Source organism: Tinamus guttatus, unplaced genomic scaffold, assembly GCF_059628265.1.
Source record: "Tinamus guttatus ecotype Peru unplaced genomic scaffold, ASM5962826v1 Tinamus_guttatus_pri_ptg000021l, whole genome shotgun sequence".
Classification (NCBI taxonomy): domain Eukaryota; kingdom Metazoa; phylum Chordata; class Aves; order Tinamiformes; family Tinamidae; genus Tinamus; species Tinamus guttatus.
In genome coordinates this window covers 619,435-644,361 of record NW_028288555.1, presented here as the reverse complement: position 1 = coordinate 644,361, position 24,927 = coordinate 619,435, and the positions used below count along the sequence as shown (strand labels likewise).

The 24,927-nt window shown below is 36.3% G+C and overlaps 1 protein-coding gene across 1 annotated transcript; it reads left to right on the top strand.

The window, feature by feature from the left end:
* The first annotated feature begins 1,607 nt into the window (after positions 1–1,607).
* On the top strand, positions 1,608–19,293 carry GKAP1 (G kinase anchoring protein 1). The gene is made up of 11 exons (XM_088524539.1): positions 1,608–1,833; positions 3,580–3,723; positions 9,600–9,677; positions 11,191–11,323; positions 11,949–11,971; positions 12,726–12,878; positions 13,258–13,359; positions 15,251–15,314; positions 16,599–16,669; positions 17,504–17,581; positions 19,087–19,293. Exons 1-11 carry the CDS (start codon positions 1,621–1,623, stop codon positions 19,132–19,134), a joined length of 1,107 nt encoding a protein of 368 aa, XP_088380665.1. The 5' UTR covers positions 1,608–1,620; the 3' UTR covers positions 19,135–19,293.
* Positions 19,294–24,927: the final 5,634 nt, after the last annotated feature.

Here is a 24,927-nt window from a genome sequence, read left to right as displayed (position 1 = left end):
TAGGTGTGCTCTCTGGAGAGGAACTCTGGTATTTACACAAGCTGGTTTTGATCAACAGGCCATTTTCAAATTGCAAAATTTCTTAGACTGTCATTCCACAGAGAGAGAGATTTAAGCCATGTTTCACAGTTATGTAGTGTTCCAGCTTTAGTGGCAAGCTCCTTTTTTATTTTTATTTTTTATTGTTTTTATTCTTTTTAGTATACTCACAAAGGACCTAACTGCCATCATTACAGCTTATAAAGAGGAACTAAACTTTTTTGATCACACAGTTTGAAAACTTACGACACCATTAACAACTGTGAACCTAATTAAGACTGTGTGGTGCTGCTTTTAGCTATAAATGTGGAGAACAAAATATGTCACCATTGTTGCACAGAGCTTTTAATGGGCAGAGTCATAGCACAGCACACCAACTTTTTTCTTGTGCCAAATGCAATAGAGAGTCCTCAAATTTTCGGTCTTAGGACAGGTGTGGTGTCTAAGGCAACATGCAGTGTTACAAGGCCTTGTAGCATGACTGAGCAACTTGCCTCTGCTGTTTTGTGTGTGTTGTTGTTCTGAGTTTCAGGTTTCAATTTACTGTGTGTTTCAAGGTAGTAATAGTAAAACTTTTCTACCAGCCATAAGCAAACTCCTAGGCTAACTATAGTGTTCTTGAATATTAAAAAGCATTGATGAATTTTTGAAAGAAATGTAGTCAGATATCTTCTCCAGGGCAAAAAAAAAAAAGGGGGGGAGGCGGTATTTATGGTAACCTTTACTTTTCAGTAAATTTAAATACAGTGGTATTAGTTTACTTGCAAGTTCTTTCATCTCTATAAGGTGAAATGTAATATTTCTTTTTAATAATTCTTTTGGATAATGGTCACTGTAGCAGTATTGTTTTCTGTTTGTATATTTAGGTGTCTTAAGAGCATCTACAAGCTCATCTTTGAAAAAGTTAGGAATTCAGTGCCTTTTTTTTTTTTTTTTTTTGAATCTTGAGTGGATTCTTATGTCCTCCCGTAACAGTAAGAAATAAACAACATTTTCATAGACCTTTCAAGAAGACATTCAACTCATTATCTTACGGCTATCAGGCTGTAACTATTCCTTTCAAAAAGCTGTTTCAAAAAGTATGTATTAGTTCTCATAATAAACAGTCTTCTCTCCTATTTAATTTGACGCTGCAAATGTTCTTATGTCAAAGATTTTGCCTTTATCCTGGGTAAATGTTGATGATTTTGGAACTGTGTCACTGGGATACACGTGTTGCTTATAGCTGCAGCTGAAAAGCACAGCAAATATATCCCTAGTTCTCCCCACTCCCATCAAACATGCCCTCCATGTGCTGATTTCAGTGCTCCTTATTCTTACTCTAAAATGCTACTTACCCTGAAATGAACTTCTTTGTTGTAAGCCAGCCTCTGTATAACACCTGCTCGCATTCTTTCTCAAATCATGTGTTTATTAGGCTCCAAGAACTGCATCTGAAAATGCTCTTGGAGTACTATCCAGCCCTCTCTTTAGAAAATGAAAGCCGATTTGGGCAAACAATATTCTAATACTTATTTCTCTACTTTTCCAGGACACCTAATAATTAAAGATACACTATCTCCGTAGAATTTCAGACTTGCAATGGCATCTGCTGTAATCAGTTCAGTTCCTACCACTGCATCTCGTTTTGCTTTGCTACAACTAGACAGTGATACTGATTCAGAGCCTGGAAAGGGTAGAAACAGCCAAGCTAGTGGTAAATCTCAAGCTTCAGGAGGGAGACCTTCTACAAACGAGAAGAAACGAGAGAAAAGAAGGAAAAAGAAAGAACAGCAACAGAGTGAAGCTAATGAGGTAAAGAAATGGTATTTTCAGTAATGGGTAAGATCCATTAATATCCATCCAGTTAATATGAGGGAGATCCTGTTTTGTTTTTCTAGTTATGGGAAGGCATTTCAAAATTTCCATAGCTTTTATTAAAAGCTTATTATGTAAATGTACATGTAATTTGATCTTACCTATATTTGATCCTTCGTATTGTATAATTTGATATTCTGAGTGACAATACCCTGCTAGTTTTTATTTTATTTACTTAATACCAGACCCTTGAATAGTTAATTACTGATGGAGAACATAATATTTGCTTAAAACACAAATGCTGGGCAACAGCTGGTTTCCAGAGTATGATAAGAAATCAGTTTTTAGCCGCCTGCTTGAACACCCAGCATGTTAAAATTCAAAGATGGTTTAAATATATGTATGTTTTTATTTATTATTAAGCTGTTAGCTAGACCTACCTACTCGTCTGAAGAGCTTTAAAAACTGGTTACCATAGCTTTGCTTCTCAGTCTTTTCCATCACTCCAGCTCATGAAGTGATTGGATCCAGACCTTTCCTTTTCTGAATTTGGGGAAATGGCTGTGGTGTTTTTCTGGCGTTTGGTTCTTAAGCCTAAGGTTAAAGAGAAATTGAGAAGTGAGACTGCAATAATTTTCTCAAAATTACAGGTAGATGAACTATAAGTAGTCTATTTTTGACAAGTGCTATCTGAGAACTCCTCTGCCTAAAACTATACAGATCTTGTTGTCTAATATTTTTTGTTAAAAAGTTAAAATCTTATGGAATGTTAGCGTCTGCATTAATGCTAGATTTTAAAAAAAGGAAGCAAAACAAAACAGTCTTTGTCGCTCTTTTATACCTTTTGATATTTTGAGTTTAAGCTGTTATTGAACACTCCCTGACTTTTGTGTGTATCTGTGTAAATTCACTACCATACACATTACATATACTTACGTTTGTTTTCAGGCAAATTATATTTAATTCTGTGACAGGAAAGACACAAACTAAGGCTAATTAATTTTCTTCACTCTAGCTTCTATTAGGGCTCTGCTATATTCCACTGAAATAGTAAATTAGAGTGGTTTGTACCAGTGTTCCTGCCAACACCATAAACTGAAAAATGGAGCAGAGGGTGCAATGCAGGTACTGGTAGTGCTGATAAAGAAGGAAGAGGCAGTATATCAGAGTAGAGTGTGTGAAGAGCAAACAAATGTGAACTACCTGCACTAGTACTTGATTGTGAGTAACTTAGGATGAGCTCCCATTTTAAGAAGTGACTGTGACACCATGTAACCACACATGAGGGGTGAAATCGCCACTTCTGTACTTGGTTTAACTTCTGAAACACCTGATAATAGCTTTTCTTCCTGCTGTGGCTCTTATGTTAAGGAAATTCCGTACTTTGAACTGATATTAGATTGTGCGGGTCTCCATTTTCACTTAGTGTTAGGATTAGAATGTCAGTTAATGTTTAAGCTTAAGCAGTGAATGTTGTCTTTTATTCTGAGCTGCAAAATTTGAATGTTACTTGTTCACTGCTTATTTTTCTAATTACGTAAAGGATCCGTGTAAGGGATCTAAAAGAAACTTTACCTTCTGGTGGGTTGAACAAAAATGTATCCTAAGCTACAGAATAAATTAAAACTATACTTATGTCTATTTGCATATGTGTCTGAATGTCTTTGCTAGTCCATTAAAGCTGTTGCTGAATATTCATTAATATTCTGGTTAATGTTAAAAATACCTTATTTTGTTTCTTAGCTCAGAAATCTTGCTTTTAAAAAGATTCCTCAAAAATCCTCCCATGGATGCTGTCTATCTCAGCATGAACAAACATTGCACAGCACAATGAAGAAGGACTCTCAAGAAGAAAACTGGCAAGAATGGAGACAAAGAGATGAACAGGTGCAGCTGACTGTATTACCTTTGCTTGGCATTCCTGAAATATGTTACTTTATAATGTTAAGTCCTGAAAGTAGAGATATGGCTGAAAAGAAAGAAATAATGGTACATGGAAGGAAACATTTCACTGGAAGTCTGGGTTACGTCTTCTGTCAAGTCCCCAGAATGGCTGTTCAGTTTGTTGTAGCCTAGAGCCAGGACATGCTCCTTGTTGCATATGTCAAAACTATGGCGTGAAACTTGGAGGTAGGGGGATAATTTGGAGAAAAGAGGAAGATATTGCTATGGGGGGATGTTGGTGGGCTGTAGTGAGAGAGAAGCTGAGAATCCTGGTGGAGCAAAGTGTATGGATATACAAAACAGATTCACTGCGAAATAGGCCTTTGGTAAGTTCTGTTAGGAATGTGATAACTAGTTCTCTTCTATCTAGTCAAAGTTGACGTGATTTTGGTTGCTGGCCATCTTTTCAGAGACAAACGAGAACTCCTTTTTGGAACCTGTTTTGGTAATAGTATCACTATTAGAGTTCATTAACACTTAATAAAGCAGATTCCTGATGCCTCTATGAAAGCTGATGTCCTGCTTTTGCTGTCAGTGGCCTTGCCAAAGCTATCGCAAATAGAATCATAGAATCATAGAATCATAGAATGCTTAGGGTTGGAAGGGACCTCTAGAGATCATCTAGTCCAACCCCCCTGCACACGCAGGGTCACCAAGAGCACGTGGCACAGGACTGCGTCCAAGCGGGTTTTGAAGATCTCCAGAGAAGGAGACTCCACAACCTCTCTGGGCAGCCTGTTCCAGTGCTCTGTCACCCTCACTGTTAAGAAATTTTTCCTTAAGTTCCTATGGAATTTTTGATGTTTCAGTTTCCGGCCATTTCCTCCTGAAGTACATTTAATTCAAAACAGTAAAATATTTTTTGCCTTAACCTGATAGAATAGTTCATATTGTTGCAGTGATGTCAGTTAGCAGGAATACTTGCAGTTGGAACTCAATTCTGAACCAATTCATTCAGAATTCACTGCGGGTAGTACAGTGAAGGTACCTTTTGCAGTATTCAACTTCCTACACTCTTTCATATGACACTTTTCCAACTAGATTTAAAAAGTATTGCCTCCAGTTACTGAACTTCATATGTTGGCAGCTACCAGATTGCTGTTTTCTTTTAAAGAAAGTTTTTTTTTTTCAATGTGTGTCTCATCAGAAAGATTGTATTATTTCCTGTTTAATTAAGAAGAAATAGAGAAATTCAAAATGACAGCTGATTAAAATTTTGTTGCTTGCCTTGACTGCAGGAGGTTGCTAATGCTCTGTGCCTCTTGGAACAGAGTATAGCCAAGTTTTCAACTCTCCAAGTAGGCTTCTGCATTATTGCCCTAGCAGTGGAGCAATGGAAGTGGTCAGATAAAGCAAACTCGGTAATGAAAGAGTTGCTGTCATATAATCTACCTGTTGTAGTCTTGAAGATATTTTCTATCCCTTTGCTAGGGAGAAAGGGATAATCAAATGCCATCATGATTCTCGAGGCTGGAACACAGACTGTTACGCTTTAAATAGCTCTGTGCAGTTACAGTGGATGGACCACAAAGAATGAAGTTACAGTATGGTTTGTAAATACTCTCCCAAAAAGTTCTGTGTTGACATTTATTTTACTAGAATAAAAGTTTAGCGAAATAGTTGACCCTGGCATGATCGCTGTTAGGCTGCGTTGTTAATATTTCCAAGCACACAGACAGAGACACACACACACACACACAAACGTCTTTGAGTTATTGATATGACTTCTATGCTTTAGGCTTTGGGGCAACCAAAAAAATTGCATTTTAGACCTCCAAGTACCTACAAGTGCTGTAATCTGCTTAAACTTTAAGCAGGAGAGGGAAAAAAAAAAAAAGAAAAACCCCAATTCTGGGCTTTTTCTGGGCAGAAAAATACTGCTAGTTGTATGTAGTTGCTTAGTACGTAAATCACAATTTTTGCCAGTGTTCAAAGTACATCTCATGGAGTGTGTGTGTCTCATATATTCTTGATATAATTCATGTAATCAGAAGATTTTCTTTTTAAACTGTATTTCACCAGCAGTCATTACAGCTGATACATTACAGTGCTGGCAGGCATTGATTTGGCTTTGTTTCCTTATGTAAGGGGAAAAAAAAAAGACCTCCAAGTGAAAATGGTGAAGAATTTAGTTTAATTTCAACTTATTCATTTTTAGGCTCTTACGGAATTTGATTAAAATCTTGTGTGCCTTCCTTCATTCCTCCATCCCACTGATAAAAGAATAAGGGATTCCTGATATTGAAATAAATATTATAAGATAAAAGCCACTGTCACCCAGGGAACAATGAACCTTCAATATCTGCAGTTATGGTTTTTTAATATATACACTTTAGAAATAACTTGCTTTAGAAATAACAGCCAACAGCTTTAGAAATAACTTGCACTTTTTAAATTCAGTTTCAGAATCTTATTCCTCGGATAGTCTCATAATAGTTTAATTTCAGGAAGAGCATTCCATATTTTTAAAGTAATGAGTTACAACATTTGTGCGTCACTTGTGTGAAATCATTACTTATTAGTTGTGCTTTTTAAGAATATAATTTCAAGTATTTGTTGACAACTCTGACTAAAGAATTGTGGTGATAAGGTAAGTTTTACAGATTACAGATGTGAGGTATTGTTAGATACTTGTGTTCCATATATACTGATGGGGGAAGAAAAAAAAAGTCAAAAAGCCAAATCTGCTGAGTACTAATCTGTCTAGTCACATCTGTCTAGTCTGAACACAGACTCAGGATTGATAGTTACTGAGGGCTGTATACAGTATAGAATCGCAGAGCCACAGAATCGTTAAGCTTGGAAGGGACCTCTAGAGATCATCTAGTCCAACCCCCCTGCACACACAGGGTCACCTAGAGTACGTGGCACAGGACTGCGTCCAAGCGGGTTTGGAAGATCTCCAGAGAAAGGAGACCTCTCTGGGCAGCCTGTTCCAGTGCTCTGTCACCCTCACTGTTAAAAAAATTTCCCTTAAGCTCCTGTGGAACTTTTGATGCTTTAGTTTCCGGCCGTTTCCTCTAGTCCTGTCAGTGGCCACCAGTGAAAAGAGGCCAGCACCATCCTCCTCACTGCCTCCCTTGAGGTACTTGTAGACACTGATTAGATCCCCTCTCAGCCTTCTCTTCTCCAGGCTGAACAGGCCCAGCTCCCTCAGCCTCTCCTCACAGGGCAGATGTTCCAGGCCCCTGATCATCCTTGTAGCCCTGCGCTGGACTCTCTCCAGCAGCTCCACATCCCTCTTGTACTGTGGAGCCCAGAACTGGACACAATACTCCAGATGCGGCCTCACCAGGGCTGAGTAGAGGGGCAGGATCACCTCCCTCGACCTGCTGGAGACGCTCTTCTTAATGCACCCCAGGATCCCATTGGCCTTCTTGGCCACGCGAGCAGTAACACAAACTTGTTCAAAACATGATCCATTCTGTTCCTTTCTCTAAGCAAGACAAGAGGAGAAAGGCATGGGTTGAGGCACATCTAATTTCCATGTAATGTTTTTACTAATATACTCTGAGGCAGGATGATGCTCAACATGTGAGAAATGATGACTCTGTGGTACCACAAAGTTTGGCTCTGTAGAAAGCATCTCCCAGTTCTTGGAGATGAACTACATGATTTTTACTGATGATTTTTACCTTGCAAATTTTTAAGAAGTGCTGTCAGGTACTTTACTTTTAAAGGATTGCCGATATCTGTCTTGCTATTATATAATTGTATAATATAAGAGGTACTATATAATTAAGGTGGGAGGGATAGTACCAGTCTTCCATCAGCAATGTTTTAAAAAAGAGTCACTGTAAGAACATTTGCATGGACGTCAACTTCTAACAGAGTAACAGGCTTGCGCCGAGTTTGTCTGTTGCGTTTGCACCTCCCAGCCCTGCCTGACCACCCAGCTCCAGATGTGTAAGCAGAGGAACCTGTGGTGGAACCTGTGATTCCCAGATCATAGGCTGGCTTAGGTGATAGTGCCTGAAGGCCTCTGCCCAAGACAGTTATGTAGAGAAGCAAAACTGAAGGTGCTTGGGAAGCCGGGGCAAGTGCCTGGTTTTAGGAGCACCTAAGCTGCTCAGGGAAGAGTTTCAGGAGCAGCCACCCTGGTTCTTCGTAGTATCTGCTTCACACCTACAGTCCTGTCCTCAGTTGAATGACTGTTAAATGTACAAAATATTGTAAAGTTATTACTGTATCAGACATCTTGGAATGCTTTTTTTGTGAAAGTGTTTAATTTTCATAACTGTACTGCGGTAGTGCTAGGTCTTAATTATTTGGATCTTGTGTGTTAAGTTGCTTACAATGTGTAAAGACATAAATCCTAAGTTCATTGTAAGCTTAGTATAATTACACATATTTTTTTAAGTAACATTTTGCTTTTTTTCTATCTTCATTCTCCTTTTTGTGTTTATATCAAACTTTTCAATGCAGCAGACAAGTCTTAATTTTTGATAGATAAGTTGATAGATATGGCCGGACTAGATTCAACAACTGGTATTTAACTTTAGCCATGAACTACTGAAGACTAGAAATAGTCTTGTGATATTTTACAGCCTACCAAGAAAGCTTCTTACAGACTGTGTTGAGAGAGCAGTATGTTTAAAATAACTGTTCAAAAAGAGATGACTCGCACTCTGTCTCTTTCCTCTACTGCTTCTCAGAAAGAAGAAAAAAAGTACTTTCTTTTTGCAAGACTGGTTTTATGACTTGTTAATTATGAACTATGTTCATAATAATTATGAACAATGGTTATGCTTTTACATCATTTTTTTTTTTTTTTGTTAATGCCTATGAGAATGCACAAGTCTTTTTGGAGCATACAGAAAAGCTACTGCATGTCAAAGTCAGCCCAGCTGGGTAAAAGTATGCTAAGGCTGGTTAAGGCCAGCTATTTGTTTTATTTAACAATGATTTTGATTTATTCTGGAATGAGTAACAGTGACTTAATTTCAGTTTGGAGTTCAAAGAACAAGAAAGTAATAGTAAAAGTTTTTTTTCTTTATTTTTTCTTTATTTTTTTTCTAACTAATATTTCAAACATGGACATGAAACAGAACTATAATGAAGAGTAATGCTTCCATTTGACAGCACATCACATTGAGGACTGTAGTGATCATTAAAACAGTAGTTCTGAAAGGGCTAGAGTTATGATATGTTTTGATAGGCCTGTGGATAGTTATTCTCATAGAAGTAGAAGCTAGCCTTGCATTGCCCATAAGATAGGGTATTCTGCCCTTCATTCATCATATTGTTCATAGTTCTATTTGCTTCTCAGTAGCTCATGTTTAGAAAGTTTCAGTTTTCCTTTCTGTTTCTCAAGGAAACATAAATACTTCTCTCTTAAAGAGAAAACACCATTCAGACTTGATTGGCTTTGTTCTCTGGTGGGATGGGAAGAAGTATTAGTTGTTTAGTTACTTAGTTTAATCTTTCCTGTGCTCTAATCCCTCCAAAGAGTTATTTGGTTTCTTAGTGATCGCTTTACAATGATACTCTTCATACCTTTAACATACATTGATCTTTATATTCTGAAGCATGAAAAGAAAATAAAAGTCTCATCTAAATACATTCTGAAAATGGTAATTGTATTGAAATTAAGATGAGCACAACTTAGTATGCAGTAACATGAGAGTTTTCGGAAGCAAAGTATTTACTACTTATGGTACAAATAGATATATTAATTGCTATCGTCGTATGTTACACCTATCAGGCTTTTGGACAACTGTAATAATATATTTTGAAAATGAAATTTCAGTGTGGTTTTAGTGGTTTGATCACCTTTTTTTTAACAACCTTATCACAAGGAATATGTTAATTTTCTTCAGCTGACATCTGAAATGTTTGAAGCAGATCTTGAAAAAGCACTGCTGCTAAGCAAACTGGAATATGAAGAGCACAAAAAGGTATTTGTGGGATTCATCCTGGTGCAAAAGCTGTACAAGTGTAAGGCTTGAATTTATAAATAAATCACTTGGCAAAAATGATACTGCTTTTGTGTAACTTTGTTTACTATTCAAATGTTTAAGATTTTAGAGATATATTGACTTTGGAAGAAGATATAATACTGTACTTTTAAAAAATCACATAAAGATAGAAAAATAATTTAAATTTTTCAGTCTTCTGGCATTTAAAGACACTGAAATTTGGAAAGTACAGCAAGGGAGCCTGTCTATACTTATTTAGAAGAAATCCATCACACTTGGAGAGGCAAGGAAACCAAACACTCCTCTTTAGGCCTTTAAGTGTTAGTTATGTTGCACTGTTAGTCTTGCACTTTCAGTAATACTTTTTCTGTTGTTACATGTTTTAGTTTTAATAAGTTATCAGCATTTTCTGTGAGTTGATGAGAATGTTATTTTCTGGATATCTAGTGAACACCAGAGAACTAGTTACTAAAAGGTTTGGAAAAAAAGAGTATGCTCGAAATGTAAACATCTAACAATTCTTTACTGCAGTAAGTTGGGAGCCTATGCAATGTTATGAAAACATTTAGGATGCCTAGACAAGCAAAAATTACCTGCGTACTTTTGTGCAAATACTTTTATTCAATACTTCAGTTCAAGGGAATGTCATAATTCTTAAAAATCAATGTTAATTTTTTGACTTCTATATTTAAAGTTATTTTTAAAAGTGAAAGCTGTCTTTGGACATAGGAAGAAATATTGATTTTTTTGAGAGTAAACTTCACAGAACAATTTAAAGCACATGATGTCTATTTTAATATACAGTATGCCTGAATAGATAAGCAAATTTACAGAAAAAAAAAAATACAGCATTCTGCTGCTTCTTCCCATCCGTGCTTTCTGTATAATAAGCTTTTTCTTAAGATTATTTTTGCTGAGAATCTAGGACATATAACAATTTGCTAAGAATGTAATGTAGACAGGAGAGTACAATTCGGGTTAAATGGATACCATGTCCCAGCCTGGGTGATTTCAGTAGGAGATAAGTTTGACTGGCCGAGCGTTGCTGTGCAGTAATAACTGTTGGAATTCTGGTGAATGAGTAAGCATATTTTAAGAGTAAACTGAAGATGTGATTGAACTACTTTTTTAAAGGAAACGTTAACCTGCACTGTATAGTGCTCTATATTCATGTGCACATTTATATTTTCAGGCTATCAGTATTTGGATAAAACTTTACGTGGATGATAGGGATGTTGGACTGATATTTCACTGGCTATTTAGTAAACAGTAATACTCTACTTTGGACAGTAAAGCTGGTGCTTGATAGCTGTTGTGCCTTAGGTTCTTTAAAACGATCAGAAGCCTGCAAATTACTGTTTAGGCTAAAAACTCTTCTAGTATATTATCACTGTTTTTGTTTGTTTGTTTTCCTTTATAAAGCTTTAGAAAAGCTTTATAAAATTTTAGGGGTATTGAAGAAAATTATGCCAGTGGGACTTTCTTTTTCCAGGAATATGAAAACATTGAAAATACTTCACCACAGTTAAAGTCTATGAATAAAAAAGAGAAAAGGAAGAACCAGCAAGGAAAAGACAAACCTCTCACTGTGTGTCTGAAAGACTTTCAGTCAGATAGTGCTATAGGTATGCTACTAGTATGGCTGCTTATACGTTGTTTTCCGTGGAATTCTGATAGTATTTACATTAACAGCAAAACACGCTGTAGTGTTTTTTTGTTGTTGTAATTTGTTTGTTACTGTCCTTAAGCAAATATTGAATGAGTTGGAATTAATATATCCTATTAAGTCTAAGAGCTAAATTTAATTTTATAACAACGAACCAGTTATGGTAGCAGGAAAAAGGGAAGAGTTTAAGGAAAATAACAATTTTATGTGTTTTGATGGGATAGAGAGGAGACATTCAAATACTCCTAGTGTGCAGAGAAAATGCAATAAAAAGTAGGTTTTTTTTTTAAAAAAATTGTTGCCTTCCACTTTAACTGAGCTAAATTATGTTTATGAAATACTGTTTTTGATTATATTAGTCTGAAAGATCTGGGAAGGGATGCAGATTTAGGATTTGACCTAAAACTTAGTATATAATTCTTCTAACAATATAGTACTTTTTGAGATGAAAGTTAATACAGGAAAAATTACTGATGAATGCAGTAGATTTCTGACCACTTTTCAAAGTACCATACTTTAATAATGGTCAGCTGTACAAGATTTGAGTAACTTGCTGTTGATATTTCTTTTATTCCTCTTTTCAGATAACCTTGCTAAAAAACATGAGGTAAGCTTCTTTTTTTAAAAAAAAAAAAAATAATAAACTAAATCTGTTTAAAAGGTATTTATTTCAGAAACAATATGGTTGCTTTTGTAGCTTCCATCAAAGATATATTCCAAAACTGAGTGAGCTGCATTTGGAAAATTGATATGGACATTTGTAGACTTATTAGAGTAGGTTCTGCTATCTGAGTATATGTACTCAGACAGTACTCAGATATACTACCTGTGGTTCTACTATCTGAGAAGTTATTAAAGGCTTTCTTGGAACTAGCTTTTGTCTTTTCTTGCTTTAAAGGAGTCTTTAACTTTGATGAAACTTGCTGCTTTAAATATATGTTAAAATACCAATTTTAGTACAAAAAAAAAAAAGAAGAGAAAAACAATAGATAGGGAATAGTACCATATTGGGGGCATGGTCCTAAAAGTCTCAGAGGATAGAATTATCCTCTGATTAGAGGGCATGGTGCAAGTGTTAAATTCTAATTAAATGCCTCTGTTTAATCAAATTGTCAATTGATGTTAACTGCTAATTGATTTCTAGACTTCTTCAGTTGGGATCAGATGTTGTTTAGATAGAAGTTGGAGTATTATTAGGATGTACAACGTAAAGAAGTGTCTGGGCTTTTCCATAACTACCTATTTTTAACTGTTTTTTAGCTAAATATTGACTCATAAATATTGTTTTTACTGTTTTTTAGCTAAATATTGACTCATAGGTAAAGGAAGTTGTAATAAGTTACAGTGCTTACTTTTTATAGGAACAGAGTTCTGCACAGACTTTGTTACCTGACGAAGGATTTTTCAATAGATTGGAGGATGACGTTCACAAAATACTTAAAAGAGAAAAGAGAAGAGACCAGCCCACAGATTGCAATGGAATGGATAACTGTTCATCTCATGAACGCAACCAGGCATGTACGGTAGCAGTCACTGAAGTGAAGAAGTTTGCCTAATGAACCTACTTTAATGATTAGAAGAAAGCACAAATCGAAAGAACGATAATCGTAAAAATGAGTAAAATCACATTCTAAAAACTTTGTATTCTTTAGTACCTGAAGAGATTAAAATTGTTTCATCATTTTTAACGGAAAACAATTTAAATATTTTTTGCTTTGTGGAACATAGCAGTATTATTACTGCCTCTTACTCATCTCTCTCATATCTGTGCATCTCAGTGTACATATTTATTTTCAATCTTTTTTTTTTTTTATAACAAACAGGAATAAGTTTTCTTTCCCAAGAATAGAATTCACATGACCAAGGTGAGAAATAATGTTTGCTTGTTTATAGGAGTGTTTTTTGAAAGATGGAAAAACAGAACGACTAAAGCTCGAGCTTGAAAAGAAAGATACAGAAATTCAGCAATTGAAAAATGTAATAACTCAGTGGGAGGTATGTATCTTTAATACCTTCAAGTAGTGAGGGTTAAGTCCACTATGTGAAGTCCTTAGAGAGAGCAGTGTGTCATTTGTCAGATTTAAGGGGAGTCATTGAAAGTTGTAGCATAACAATAATGGTGTCATTATTCTCTTATTTTTAATACATGCAAATAATGTTGGAAATTACATTCAGAATATTCTAAAACACATCAGGAAAAATATTTGCTTAAATATTTGCTTGTTAATAAATATCAAAGTGTTGCTCTATGCCAGGCTAGTTAGGAAGAAATGTCTGCAGGTGCCTCCCTGTTTTCACTCCTTGTTAGCATTGTCTAGATAGTATCTGGGGCAACCAGGGTAAAAATTCCATGAGGAACTATCATTTTTTGAGGAACTATCAACTGTCATATATTTCCTTTATAAGAAAAATGTGATAAAGCACCATGTGATTTTTTTTGTTACTAGTTTTGTTCTTTGTTTAAGGTAGTCTGACCAGTTTGATTGGAAGTTTTCTTATACTTTAACTAAAGATTTTTTGCTTGTAGTAGCAAAGACATGAACTTTAACAGCTGCATTCATTCTGTGCTGGATTTGGATTCTCCAAATTCAATTCTTCTGAAGTACATATCCGTTTATATTTATCACTCTTTACTTGATTGCACTTGGCAGAATAAATGCAGTGCATAAAGATGTTGGTGAGATGAGGGGTGATTATCAACTGTTCTAGAAAGTCTAGCATGGTTTTACGTGGCTATCAGAGACTGTGCTTAAATGTATTTGCATATTTCTAGTATTACATACCTCATCTATTAAAAATGCCCTTTCATTTCATTTTTGCTCCTCTGTGTATCGGCATTTGTTTGTCGTGGCAGTGATATAGTGTTACACGGTGTTTTGGTATGCTAGAGATGAAAGGTTTCATTATTTGTATGGATTTCTTGTTTTTGTTGTTCAAGGAGGGGAAACGAGTGTTGTGTATGTGCACACTTCCATGATACACAGAAACTGGGCATCCCGCTGAACTCTACTACAGCCTTTTCCTGTTTCCACGGGGTTGGGGATTACTTTGCATGGAATAAAATCAAATTACCCTTTCAGGACTGGGGTGATAGTGTAAGCAGAACACTGCGCTGTAGTTTCTTTATTACAAAAACAAGTGAATAAAAACAATCAGACAAAACCTCCCTATTTGAACTGTTTTCAAGAGCCAACTTTTTTGAAGAGCCAATTTTCAAGAGCACACTCCACATGAGGAGACTTGTGAAAGGAAAAATAAATATCAAGTTAAGACGTGCAGCTCAAATTGGCATTGGTGGCTGATTAATAAAAAGGCAGCCCTACAAAGAAAGCGTGTAATCAACAGATAGGTTGGAAAATTTGACAAGAGTAAGTTTCCAAGTATAGAGTTTAAGAGTTGAAAAAAAAGAATCTGTAATTTCAGTAGTGTGACTTTTTAGTAAAAAGATCTGCAGAGCTTTAGGGGACTTGTTCTAGTTGCCAGGTAATATGACAAACCTTTCATATTAAAACAGTATCCAGAAAGCACTTTATAATTGTTGTGTGCTGTATGAATATATTTCAGGGGAGATGCTATTAAGTCCTGGATGCAAATAGGCTCGTAATACTTAGGCAGACCTGAATTGTGGTTCTTTCACTATCAATGCAATGACATAACATTTATTTCAACTTGCTGTAAGCTTTGTTGTGCTTGCCTTAATTTCTAGACTCTTAGTTCTTTAATTCATTTTTCCTTTACATTCATTTTGTCAGCTGTGATTTATTTAAGACAAAAGATTCTCTCCAGAAATGATAATTTTCAACTCTGAAGTGTTTTAGTCATGTTTGCTTTATAGAGTATTTTTATAGGATGTATATGTAATACTTTGTATTTTTTTTAACATCAGGCAAAGTATAAGGAAGTAAAAGTAAGAAATGCACAACTTTTGAAGATGCTACAAGAAGGTGAAAGTAAGTAAAGTTTTTACAGGCAGGCTCAAAGGTTCTTTTAAAGAGATGGAAACCACCTTCAAAACAGATTTTTCAAAAATACATATCGTAACAACTAAAAGGAACTAGGAAGTTATTAATTTGCAGTGACTCCTGTGAAATCAAAATGTAGACCACAAATGCTATATTTCTGGTACTACTTAATTAAATCATCTTTTGAATTTTAATAGCAGTCTTTCAAATTTAAGCTGTTCAGTTGTATTTTGGACACCATGAGTCTTTGAATTAGATTTTATTTTGCTAGTGTCTTGATCTGACTGGACTCCCTGTTTAGATCCTCAAAGAGGTAGTTTGATCTTTTTCATATCTTTGCAAGCCACGCTTTGAGCTGTAGGAAACATCTTATACTTAAGTAAAAGTTTTGCCAGGTAATAATAGGGCCAACTAAGCTAACACTCATAAGTTTATATATGTAACTGTGATAATTTTCCTTTTGTAAAACATTTCATTGTTTTTATATTTGGTGTCAAAGATTGAATATATAGATATTGGCGTATCCTGTCATCTTTATATTTATGCATATATTTATGCAATAGATATGCAATCCTGATCCTGCATGATGAAGTGGTGTATATAATACCAGACAAATTAAATATGTTATAGATTTGCTTTTGTTGTTCAATTTCTTAATGTAGCTTCTAAATTCATCTTCTTCTTTGGGCTTAAATTCTGAACTAGAAAGGAGCTGAATGTTTTTGTTAAAATATGTTTACAAGCAAGCTACAGCCAAGCTAGTTCAAATGTTCATAATGTGAGTGAACACCACAAATTTTTAATTGCTAAAGCTTCAGGTCAGTGTCTGAGACAAGATGGAATAGTCTTATCTCAAGAGAAGGGTGGTGAAGTTCTTGCTTGGGTTTACAAATACACAGTTTAAACATGTCCTGTTTTAAATATTTAATACTAGTCTGCATAGGTATGGCTGAATTTATATAAAAAGCTTGATTTCTGGCCAAGATACAGCTTTCTGATGAACTTTGTTCATAGCATTTAAAATTCATGCTGCTTACAGGGTTAATTAAGTGTGGGGAAACTAGGACAAGAGGGATTTAAATCAGAGCTTTGTAAGGTGCTGCTAATGGCACTGGTAGCTGATTGCTTGCAATTATCATTTTTTTTTTTAGTGAGGCCAGGCTTATAATAATAAATAACAAAATAGTGATATAGCACAATGTCTCAGTACTGTTGAAAGCGAAGACCTGTGAATCTAGAAAAATTCTCACACTTGATCTCTTTTTTTTCTAGTGAAAGATAAGGCAGAAATACTCCTACAGGTTGATGAATCACAAAGTATCAAAAATGAGTTGACCTTACAGGTAAGTAAGGATTTCTTAATGTAAAATGTTATGAGTATTTCAAAGACAAGATTTATTTAAAGTAATTAGGGAGGAAAAGGGGGGAAAAGGTCAAAGGAAGCTGAAACAAAAGGTTGCTTGAAGCAAAATAAGTGAAATTTCATCCTTACCTAGGCGCTGTGTCTGAGCATCACATAAATTTCCAACTTGATATGCTGAGAGCTCTCTCTGGAAAGACAGCAGATTTCAACATGTCTGAAAGGATCTTGTCTTTTAATCGTCTCTTAAGCATATCATTCTGTGCCTTTGGTAGCCCAAAATGAGGATGCTCAAAAAGTAGAAGAAAATGCTTCTTTCCCTTTCTTACTTTCTAATCATAAGTTTGAAAAATGCTAGTTTACCAGCATAACTGAGCTATGAATTATTTATGGATGGCAGTTAGAAAGGCACTGGAGTGGAGAAAATGTAGTGTTTTTAAGCTTATGTTTTTTTGTAGTGTCTATTCTAAACTTCCTCAAACTTCTTAGCATAAAACACTGTTCATTTTTGAGAATGATATAATATGGCTCATCCGCATTGCTTAACATTACATCAAAGTGCTCTACGAAGGGAACAGTACTGAATGTATGTAGAGTCTAAAGCATGAAAAAGCTTCTGACTTTTTCATACAACATTATAGAAGTAAACTAATAAATGTTGATGGGTAGCTAAGTCATTATGGACTATCTTAATTTCTTTAAGTTCTTTCAGTTCATGCAAAGTCACAACATACTAGCAGAACTATTTCCACTTGATAAACTTGTAGATGTAAAACATATTTTGTAGATTAAGATCCTTTTTTTTTTTTTTTTTTAGGTAACTACACTTCATGCTGCATTAGAACAAGAACGATCCAAAGTGAAATTATTGCAGGCAGAATTAACAAAATATCAGGTATTCTTATTTTCTCTGGCAGTAAGTTTGCCTGTTCTTGATGTAGCTGAAACCATCTGAAAGTAACATGCTCCCAATTGACCTCTGAGTTCTGTATTTTTTTCAGGTTAAAAGAGTATCTATAGCAGTTTACATTGTAGGGAAAACAGCAAAAACAAAACAAAACAAAAAACACAGCAGCAAAACTAGAGCATAGTTCTAGCCAGTAGAACTTTGCTACCTGCTTGGTACTTTAGAACTTTTTAATACACCTGTAAATAATCAGCATGTTCTGCAGCTTTCATGTTCTGCACCTACTAAACTAACATTAGACTTTATAGGTCTTTCTTTTTCCCACAAATTCTTTCCTGGGTTCTGTATTTCAGTTCTGTTTGTAACCAAGTCTTTGTTGGGGACTTAAAGCAAATACTATTGAAATGTTGAAATGTGGGTGATGAGTGGCTTGCTGACTGTGCATTTATTGTTTGGTTCAGCTTGGTCACTAATGCAGTTCAGGTTACTGAGTTCCAGTTAACTTTCATGTAGGTTGTATACCCTTAAAATTCTTCTTTTTTAAATAATTCCCCAGGGAATTATTAAATATTAATATACTCCCCAGGGAATAAGAATTTGTACTGCTCTGTGGCTTATTTGGCACATTTTCTTATTTTTTTGACCTATGCAAAACATCAAGTCAACGAGGAGAGTCTGTAGTTTATAATGGAAATTTCTCAGATTGCTCTGTAGTCTTCTCAAGTAATCCTGTATCAAGTTGTAACATGTCATTTGTGTTGAAATAATATAATTTCACAAAAACTGACTAAGTCATAGTTATTCTTTTAGAGGCAACAAATCTTTTCTGATTACATCAGATTTCTGGGCCAGTACTACATGGTGTTCTATACTTAATCTCCTCTCTTTGTCATTCACCAAAAGCTCCTTCTTCAAATTGTTTTGCAGCAATTCCCAAGTACATGTGCTTGGTCAGTCTCTTACAGACAAGCTGAGTGCTTATAACCCTAATTAAAACTAAAGTAAATCTATTGTTACTGTCAAATTCAGCCATCCACATCATCGTTCAGAGCCTCAAGTTTAGTTTCCTGCTCTTTTTTCCATGCTGTCTCTGCTTTTGCTAATATTTATTTTTCACTTAAAGAAAAGCAATTATTTTGTGATTATGATAAATTAACAGAAAAACAGAAGAAGGATTTACAAAAAAAAAAGTTGCTTTTTCTTTAATTACACTTTAATGCAAAATCATTCCTCTACTTGCCTTTTTCTTTGGTTTTGCGTGGTTGTGTGCGGGGAGTAGTTCAGTGTCCTGTTGTCATGTATGGATTAATATTTGATTCATCTGTGTCCCATATAGATATATACTTGTATAATTTAACATATTAAAAATATTCAGAAGTTGTTTAAATTATATTCAAGCTGTAATTCACAGTATTTTAGTATGGAGAATAACTGCAGGTATAAAGCATTATGTCTAGTATAATAGCTAAAACTTGTTTTAATTCTCTCTTCAGAGTGGGAAAAAAGGGAAAAGGAACTCAGAATCTGACCAGTGCAGGTGATCTCCTCTGCTACCAGATTTGAAGCAAAAAATATCAAATCTTTCTTCAGGGTTTTGCAAAACTTTATATATTTGTTGTACAACTGCTTAACTATACAGTTTTTGAAGGGAAATTAACAACTACTAGTTTGACTAACATTCTGAATATTGATTTGTTGCAATTTCTCCTAAAGAAAAATCAGTATTCCAGCAGTGATAAAACTTTAATTGTAATGTCATAACTAGTTTTTCATCATTCAATAAAGCTTACTCTTCCATTTGTATGTTTGAATTCTATCTTTCTTAGAAATTCTTAATTAAGAATATTAAGAAATTACCTCATTTAATGACTGTCAATGTACAAATGCATCAGCATGCAAATAGCAAAAGCGTCACTGAACCAAAACAAAAAATGTGGCAACTTATGCAAAGCCATTTTCTTGTGGCCAGCTTGGAATCTGTAGCTACTGTTAAATCATTATTTGCTCTCCCTGCACAGGACATCTCTATTCCTTTATCTCCACTGTGTTTATGTGTGGGAGTTTCTGTCCAAAGATACCTGGGATGGCACATGCCGCAACCACGCAGAAAGAACTTTCCTGCCCCTTAGCTCTGAAAAATAATGTGACTTGCCTCACAGCATGCTTGTTAATAAACACTTTATCTTGTACTAAGAGACAAAGTTCAGCCCCCGCTTCCCTCACCACCACCATCAATGAGAACCATTGGTGAATATAATGGGGCTATGAAAATTAAGAATTGTTTGTGCCACATTGATTGTAGTATGAAATTGGGGATCTTACTTGTATTGGGATAAGCACTGGAGGGAAATACTGCAGAGTGCAAATAGAAGCTAGCTGGCACAAAACAGATTAGAAAAACAGCAGAAAATATGGACATGGTAAACAACTAGAGAAGGGAATAAGGAGAAAAGAAAGCAAAATAACTTAGTCCTAAAAATAGAAAAAAAAGAAACATTTTAATTTACTTTGAAAGCAATGAGACATTGAGGAGTTTGTAAAGTGTACATGTATGAAGATGGCACTTCATTACGAGGTAGAAAAGGGTGAAAAAAAAAGATATTTATCAATTCATGATAAATCTGCAAGACTTTCATGGTTACCAGCAACTTCTAAAAATTAATAACATGGAGGTGCTAACAGTGCGAAAAGACTTCTCTTTAAGAAATCAAGCCTTGTGGCTAATAACAAAGATTATTTTACAATACTGCTCAAGTTATTCTGTGGCTTCACTGATTGTTTGTTCTGGGGAGGATTGGGGAAGTGGGACAAGGGTGTTTTTAATTCTTGTTCTGTCCAGCTCTTTCAAGATCACTTCCAAATACTACATCCTCAGAACTGATACCATTTTTCAGTATTTTTCAGTATTGGTGTACCTATGACCAAATAGGAACCGCAACATCTTGTCCCAGTAGGCAAAATATTTGATGGATCCAAGTAATCACTCTTGTTCATGATCTGATTCACATTTAAAATGCTGATTATTAATACAGTTTTCTTTTCCATTATTTGTTTTTCTGTAGAGAATATTTTTCAAAACATGACAAAAACTTTATGTTTTTTATCAGATCAGTGATGACTGTGATTTTATGATGTGACCTTTATTTCCAACATGCTTCCTTTTTCTGAGCAATTTTGAACTGTGGAATCCAGAATAGATACATCTTCCTAATATCCAATCACTGTTTCAATTTCTTATTACATTATATTTAATATAGTCAAGTTATATTTAGAAATAAGAACTCTGAAGCTGTATTGGTTCAGATGTCTACTACATCTACCCTAAAACTCGTTTCCACTATTCCTTAAAAATGTCTTTCTGTAAATTTAATTTATCCATCTGTCCCCTTTTTGACCACAGAAGACTTTTTTCCCCTTCAGGACTCTGAGGAAAAGGGTTTTTTTTTTTCCCCCACTGAGTTTGTAGGATTAACTTTTTCCTTATCTTATAAAGTTTGACATAAATGGAAATTAGTTTATATAATGTTTTGTGATTAGCAAGAGACAGAATTGTGTTAAAACAAGAAATAAATTGTAGTTTAAGAGTGCATGTTCATTTCTACATGAAATCTTGCTATTTTTATGCACTAAAGAAATAAGACACATTTCTTCTGTCTTTGGCATCGCCCAAATTGTTCTCATTGCTCAACTTCTAACTAATCCTATTTTCCCCTTCCCTGTTCCAACATTTTATATTTGTTCTAGTTTGTTGCCTTTATGCCCAATAAACATTCTCTATTCCTTTGAGAGGAGACACCATTTTTCCATATCTTGCTGCTTTTATATTTTGTTTTAAGATGCAGTTATTACATAGCTTATCTAAATAGTTATTGCAGCCTGTTTCTAAGGATGTTGCATTTTGGCTCAGATATACCACAGCATTATGCTTGTTCGCTATCCAAATGAGCCCTGTATCAACAGAAGAACTTGTTTTCTGTTTATCCGGTCACACTTTACCTTGCAGCTTTTTTCATTTATTTTTTTTAAACTGACTGTAAAACAAGACTCCTAACAGTTCTTCCGGAAACTCAGCAATGGGAAATTTAATGCGTGTTGTTCCTTGTTTAAGGTTCTATGAAATAGACGTTTATATTAATTTTTTCTTCCCTTATGCATGAAGAAATGCATAAAAAATTCAATTTTTAAGTGTTTTAAATGTTTGTAAATATATGGATTGTTGTTTTAAACATTCAGAAATCAAAGGAATGTAAAGCCTGGTTTATAGCAAAACTTGAAACAGCTTGGATGTAAATTTTACTGTAATTATACCACTAGAGGCCATGTCTAATTTCAGAATTACATCATTTTAACTAAAGGTATAACTTTATTCTGAGTTCAAGTAAACTGGTTCAAAAGCTTTTATTGATATTCTCAACTTGGTTCAAGTTGTTTTGAGCCAGATGCAAATGATCTGGTCACTGTAAACTCATTTTCAAGTTTGTTTTTTCTTAAGTTGTATTCATTTGGTTGGAGTGTTTTTAGCCAATTTAGGATGACTTTGCATTAATTTAAAATCAGTTATCTACACAAAAAAAAGAGCAAATCAGAGATGTCTAGTCAAAGTTGAGAATTAAGGTGAAAAAAGAATAAAATAGTTGACTAAGTAAGTTGGGACTATTAGATTGAAGATGGAATTTTACTCTTCAGAGGTGTCTTTTAACAAGAATTGTTAAAGAAACATTTTTGTTACCACTTGGAATTATTAGGAACATGAAGTATTATGGAATCATAGGATCATAGAATCATTAAGGTTGGAAGGGACCTCTAGAGATCATCTAGTCCAACCCCCCTGCACACGCAGGGTCACCTAAAGCACGTGGCACAGGACTGCGTCCAAGTAAGTTTTGAAGATCTCCAGAGAAGGAGACTCCACAACCTCTCTGGGAAGCCTGTTCCAGTGCTCTGTCATCCTCACTGTTAAGAATTTTTTCCTTTGGAACTTTTGGTGCTTCAGTTTCCGGCCGTTTCCTCTGGTTCTGTCAGTGGCCACCAGTGAAAAGAGGCCAGCACCATCCTCCTCACTGCCTCCCTTGAGGTATTTATATACACTGATTAGATCCCCTCTCAGCCTTCTCTTCTCCAGTCTGAACAGGCCCAGCTCCCTCAGCCTCTCCTCACAGGGCAGATGTTCCAGGCCCCTGATCATCCTTGTAGCCCTGCGCTGGACTCTCTCCAGCAGCTCCACATCCCTCTTGTACTGTGGAGCCCAGAACTGGACACAATACTCCAGATGTGGCCTCACCAGGGCTGAGTAGAGGGGCAGGATCACCTCCCTCGACCTGCTGGAGACGCTCTTCTTAATGCATCCCAGGATCCCATTGGCCTTCTTGGCCACGAGGGCACACTGCTGCCTCTTGGTCAACTTGTTGTCCACCACGACGCCCAGGTCTTTTGCCGCAGAGCTGCTCTCCAGAAGGTCAGTCCCCAGCCTGTACTGGTGTCTGGGGTTATTCCTCCCCAGGTGCAGGACCTTGGACTTGGCCTTGTTGAATTGCATGAGGTTTTTCACCGCCCAGTTGTCCCGTCTGTCCAGGTCCCTCTGGATGGCAGCGCAGCCCTCTGGGGTATCGGCTACTCCTCCCAGTTTGGTATCATCAGCAAACTTGCTGAGGGAGCACTCTGTGCCTTCATCCAGGTCATTGATGAATAAATTGAACAGGACTGGACCAAGGACTGACCCCTGGGGGACCCTGCTAGCTACAGGCCTCCAACTAGACTCTGCACCGCTGATCACCACCCTCTGAGCTCTGCCATCCAGCCAATTCCTAATCCACCTCACTGTGCACTCATCTATCCCACACTTCTGGAGCTTGCCCAGGAGGATGTTGTGAGGGATGGTGTCAATAGCCTTGGAGAAGTCAAGATAGACGACATCCACCGCTCTCCCCTCATCTATCCAGCTGGTCATTCTATCATAGAAGGCTATCAGGTTAGTCAAGCAAGATTTCCCCTTGGTGAATCCATGCTGACTACTCTTGAGCACCTTCTTGTCCTCCATGTGCCTGGAGACAATGGCCAGTATGAGCGTTCCAAAGGCTCATAGTATACTATATTCTAATTTCTGTGGCTTTTTTCTTCCTAGTTAATAAAGCAATGTAATAAAAATAAGGGTGTATGCATATATCTATTGCACATTTGAAATGCTTAGTCTTTTGCTTGGTGACAGATATGAAAAATACTAGCAACTACAAAACAAATCCTGTGTTTTAATGACACATGCTTTAAAACAACTATGGAATATTGCTGAGCTTATACAAAAATGTTCAGTTCTGTGAAAAGCGTGCGCTGCCCTGGCTGTTCTTACTACAGACATGCCAGTGCTTTCAGGTTCCCTTGCGTGCCTGGCACTGTTTGTTGCCAGCAGTTTGTTCTTCGGTAAGCAATACTTGCATGTCCTGCTCTGACAGGATTTCTGTGACTTCTGAGCAGAGCTAGTAGCCTAGCTTTTTGAGGTGCTGTGCAATTCACACACTAGAAATCGCTGTGATGTTGGTAAAACAAGCCTTGAGACCACCCAGAGCGATACTGCGGTGTCCTGTTCTGCTGCTGCCTGTTGAGATCACAAATAAGCTCTGGGTCATAACAACAACCTCAGTGTTGCACGTCAACTGTGTGTTGGCACGTGAGTACCCCTGTGCCTCTCAGTGTTGCTCAGAAGCAAGTTGCTTGTAGGGTAACAAGTTTGAAGAAACAAATGTGAATCAAACCTTTTAATGGATTTTAAATTGGCCTGTTGGAAGTGCTTTGGAAGGCTAGAGCCATGTTCTATTGCTGGTTTAGCAGCAACGCAACCGATTTAAATCGTTTAAAATGTCTCAGGGCTACCAAGACATTATCCTTGCAGTGGGCCAAGCCAGCAAGTCACTTGCTGAGGCAGGCCAGTGTGGCAAAAAGTAATTTGGTCTAATTCATTATAGGATATTCCTTGCAGGATAAGGAAGAAAAGGTATTTGCCTCTAGCAATCAAAGCTATCCAAGCATTTGATGCTAAAAGATAGGACAGTGGCCCCATATCTCCCTGGCGTGTAAAACCTAGGTTAGTGATTAGGGGTTAACTTACTTGGTACCAAATTGAATTGGGTTCTAAGAGCAACGGATCTATTCAGTGTAGGTTCTTTCTAGCTGTGCGATTCCCCGTTTAAAATAATAAACGGTAACAAACGAGACGCTGCCACGTGCCCCGCTCCCAAGGCACGTCTCCATGGCCCCGCCCCCCGCCCGTTACGTCCCTCCCACCGGTTCTGTCGCGCTCACTGCGCATGCGCCGCCCCCACCACCCGTTCCAGCCCGCCCAA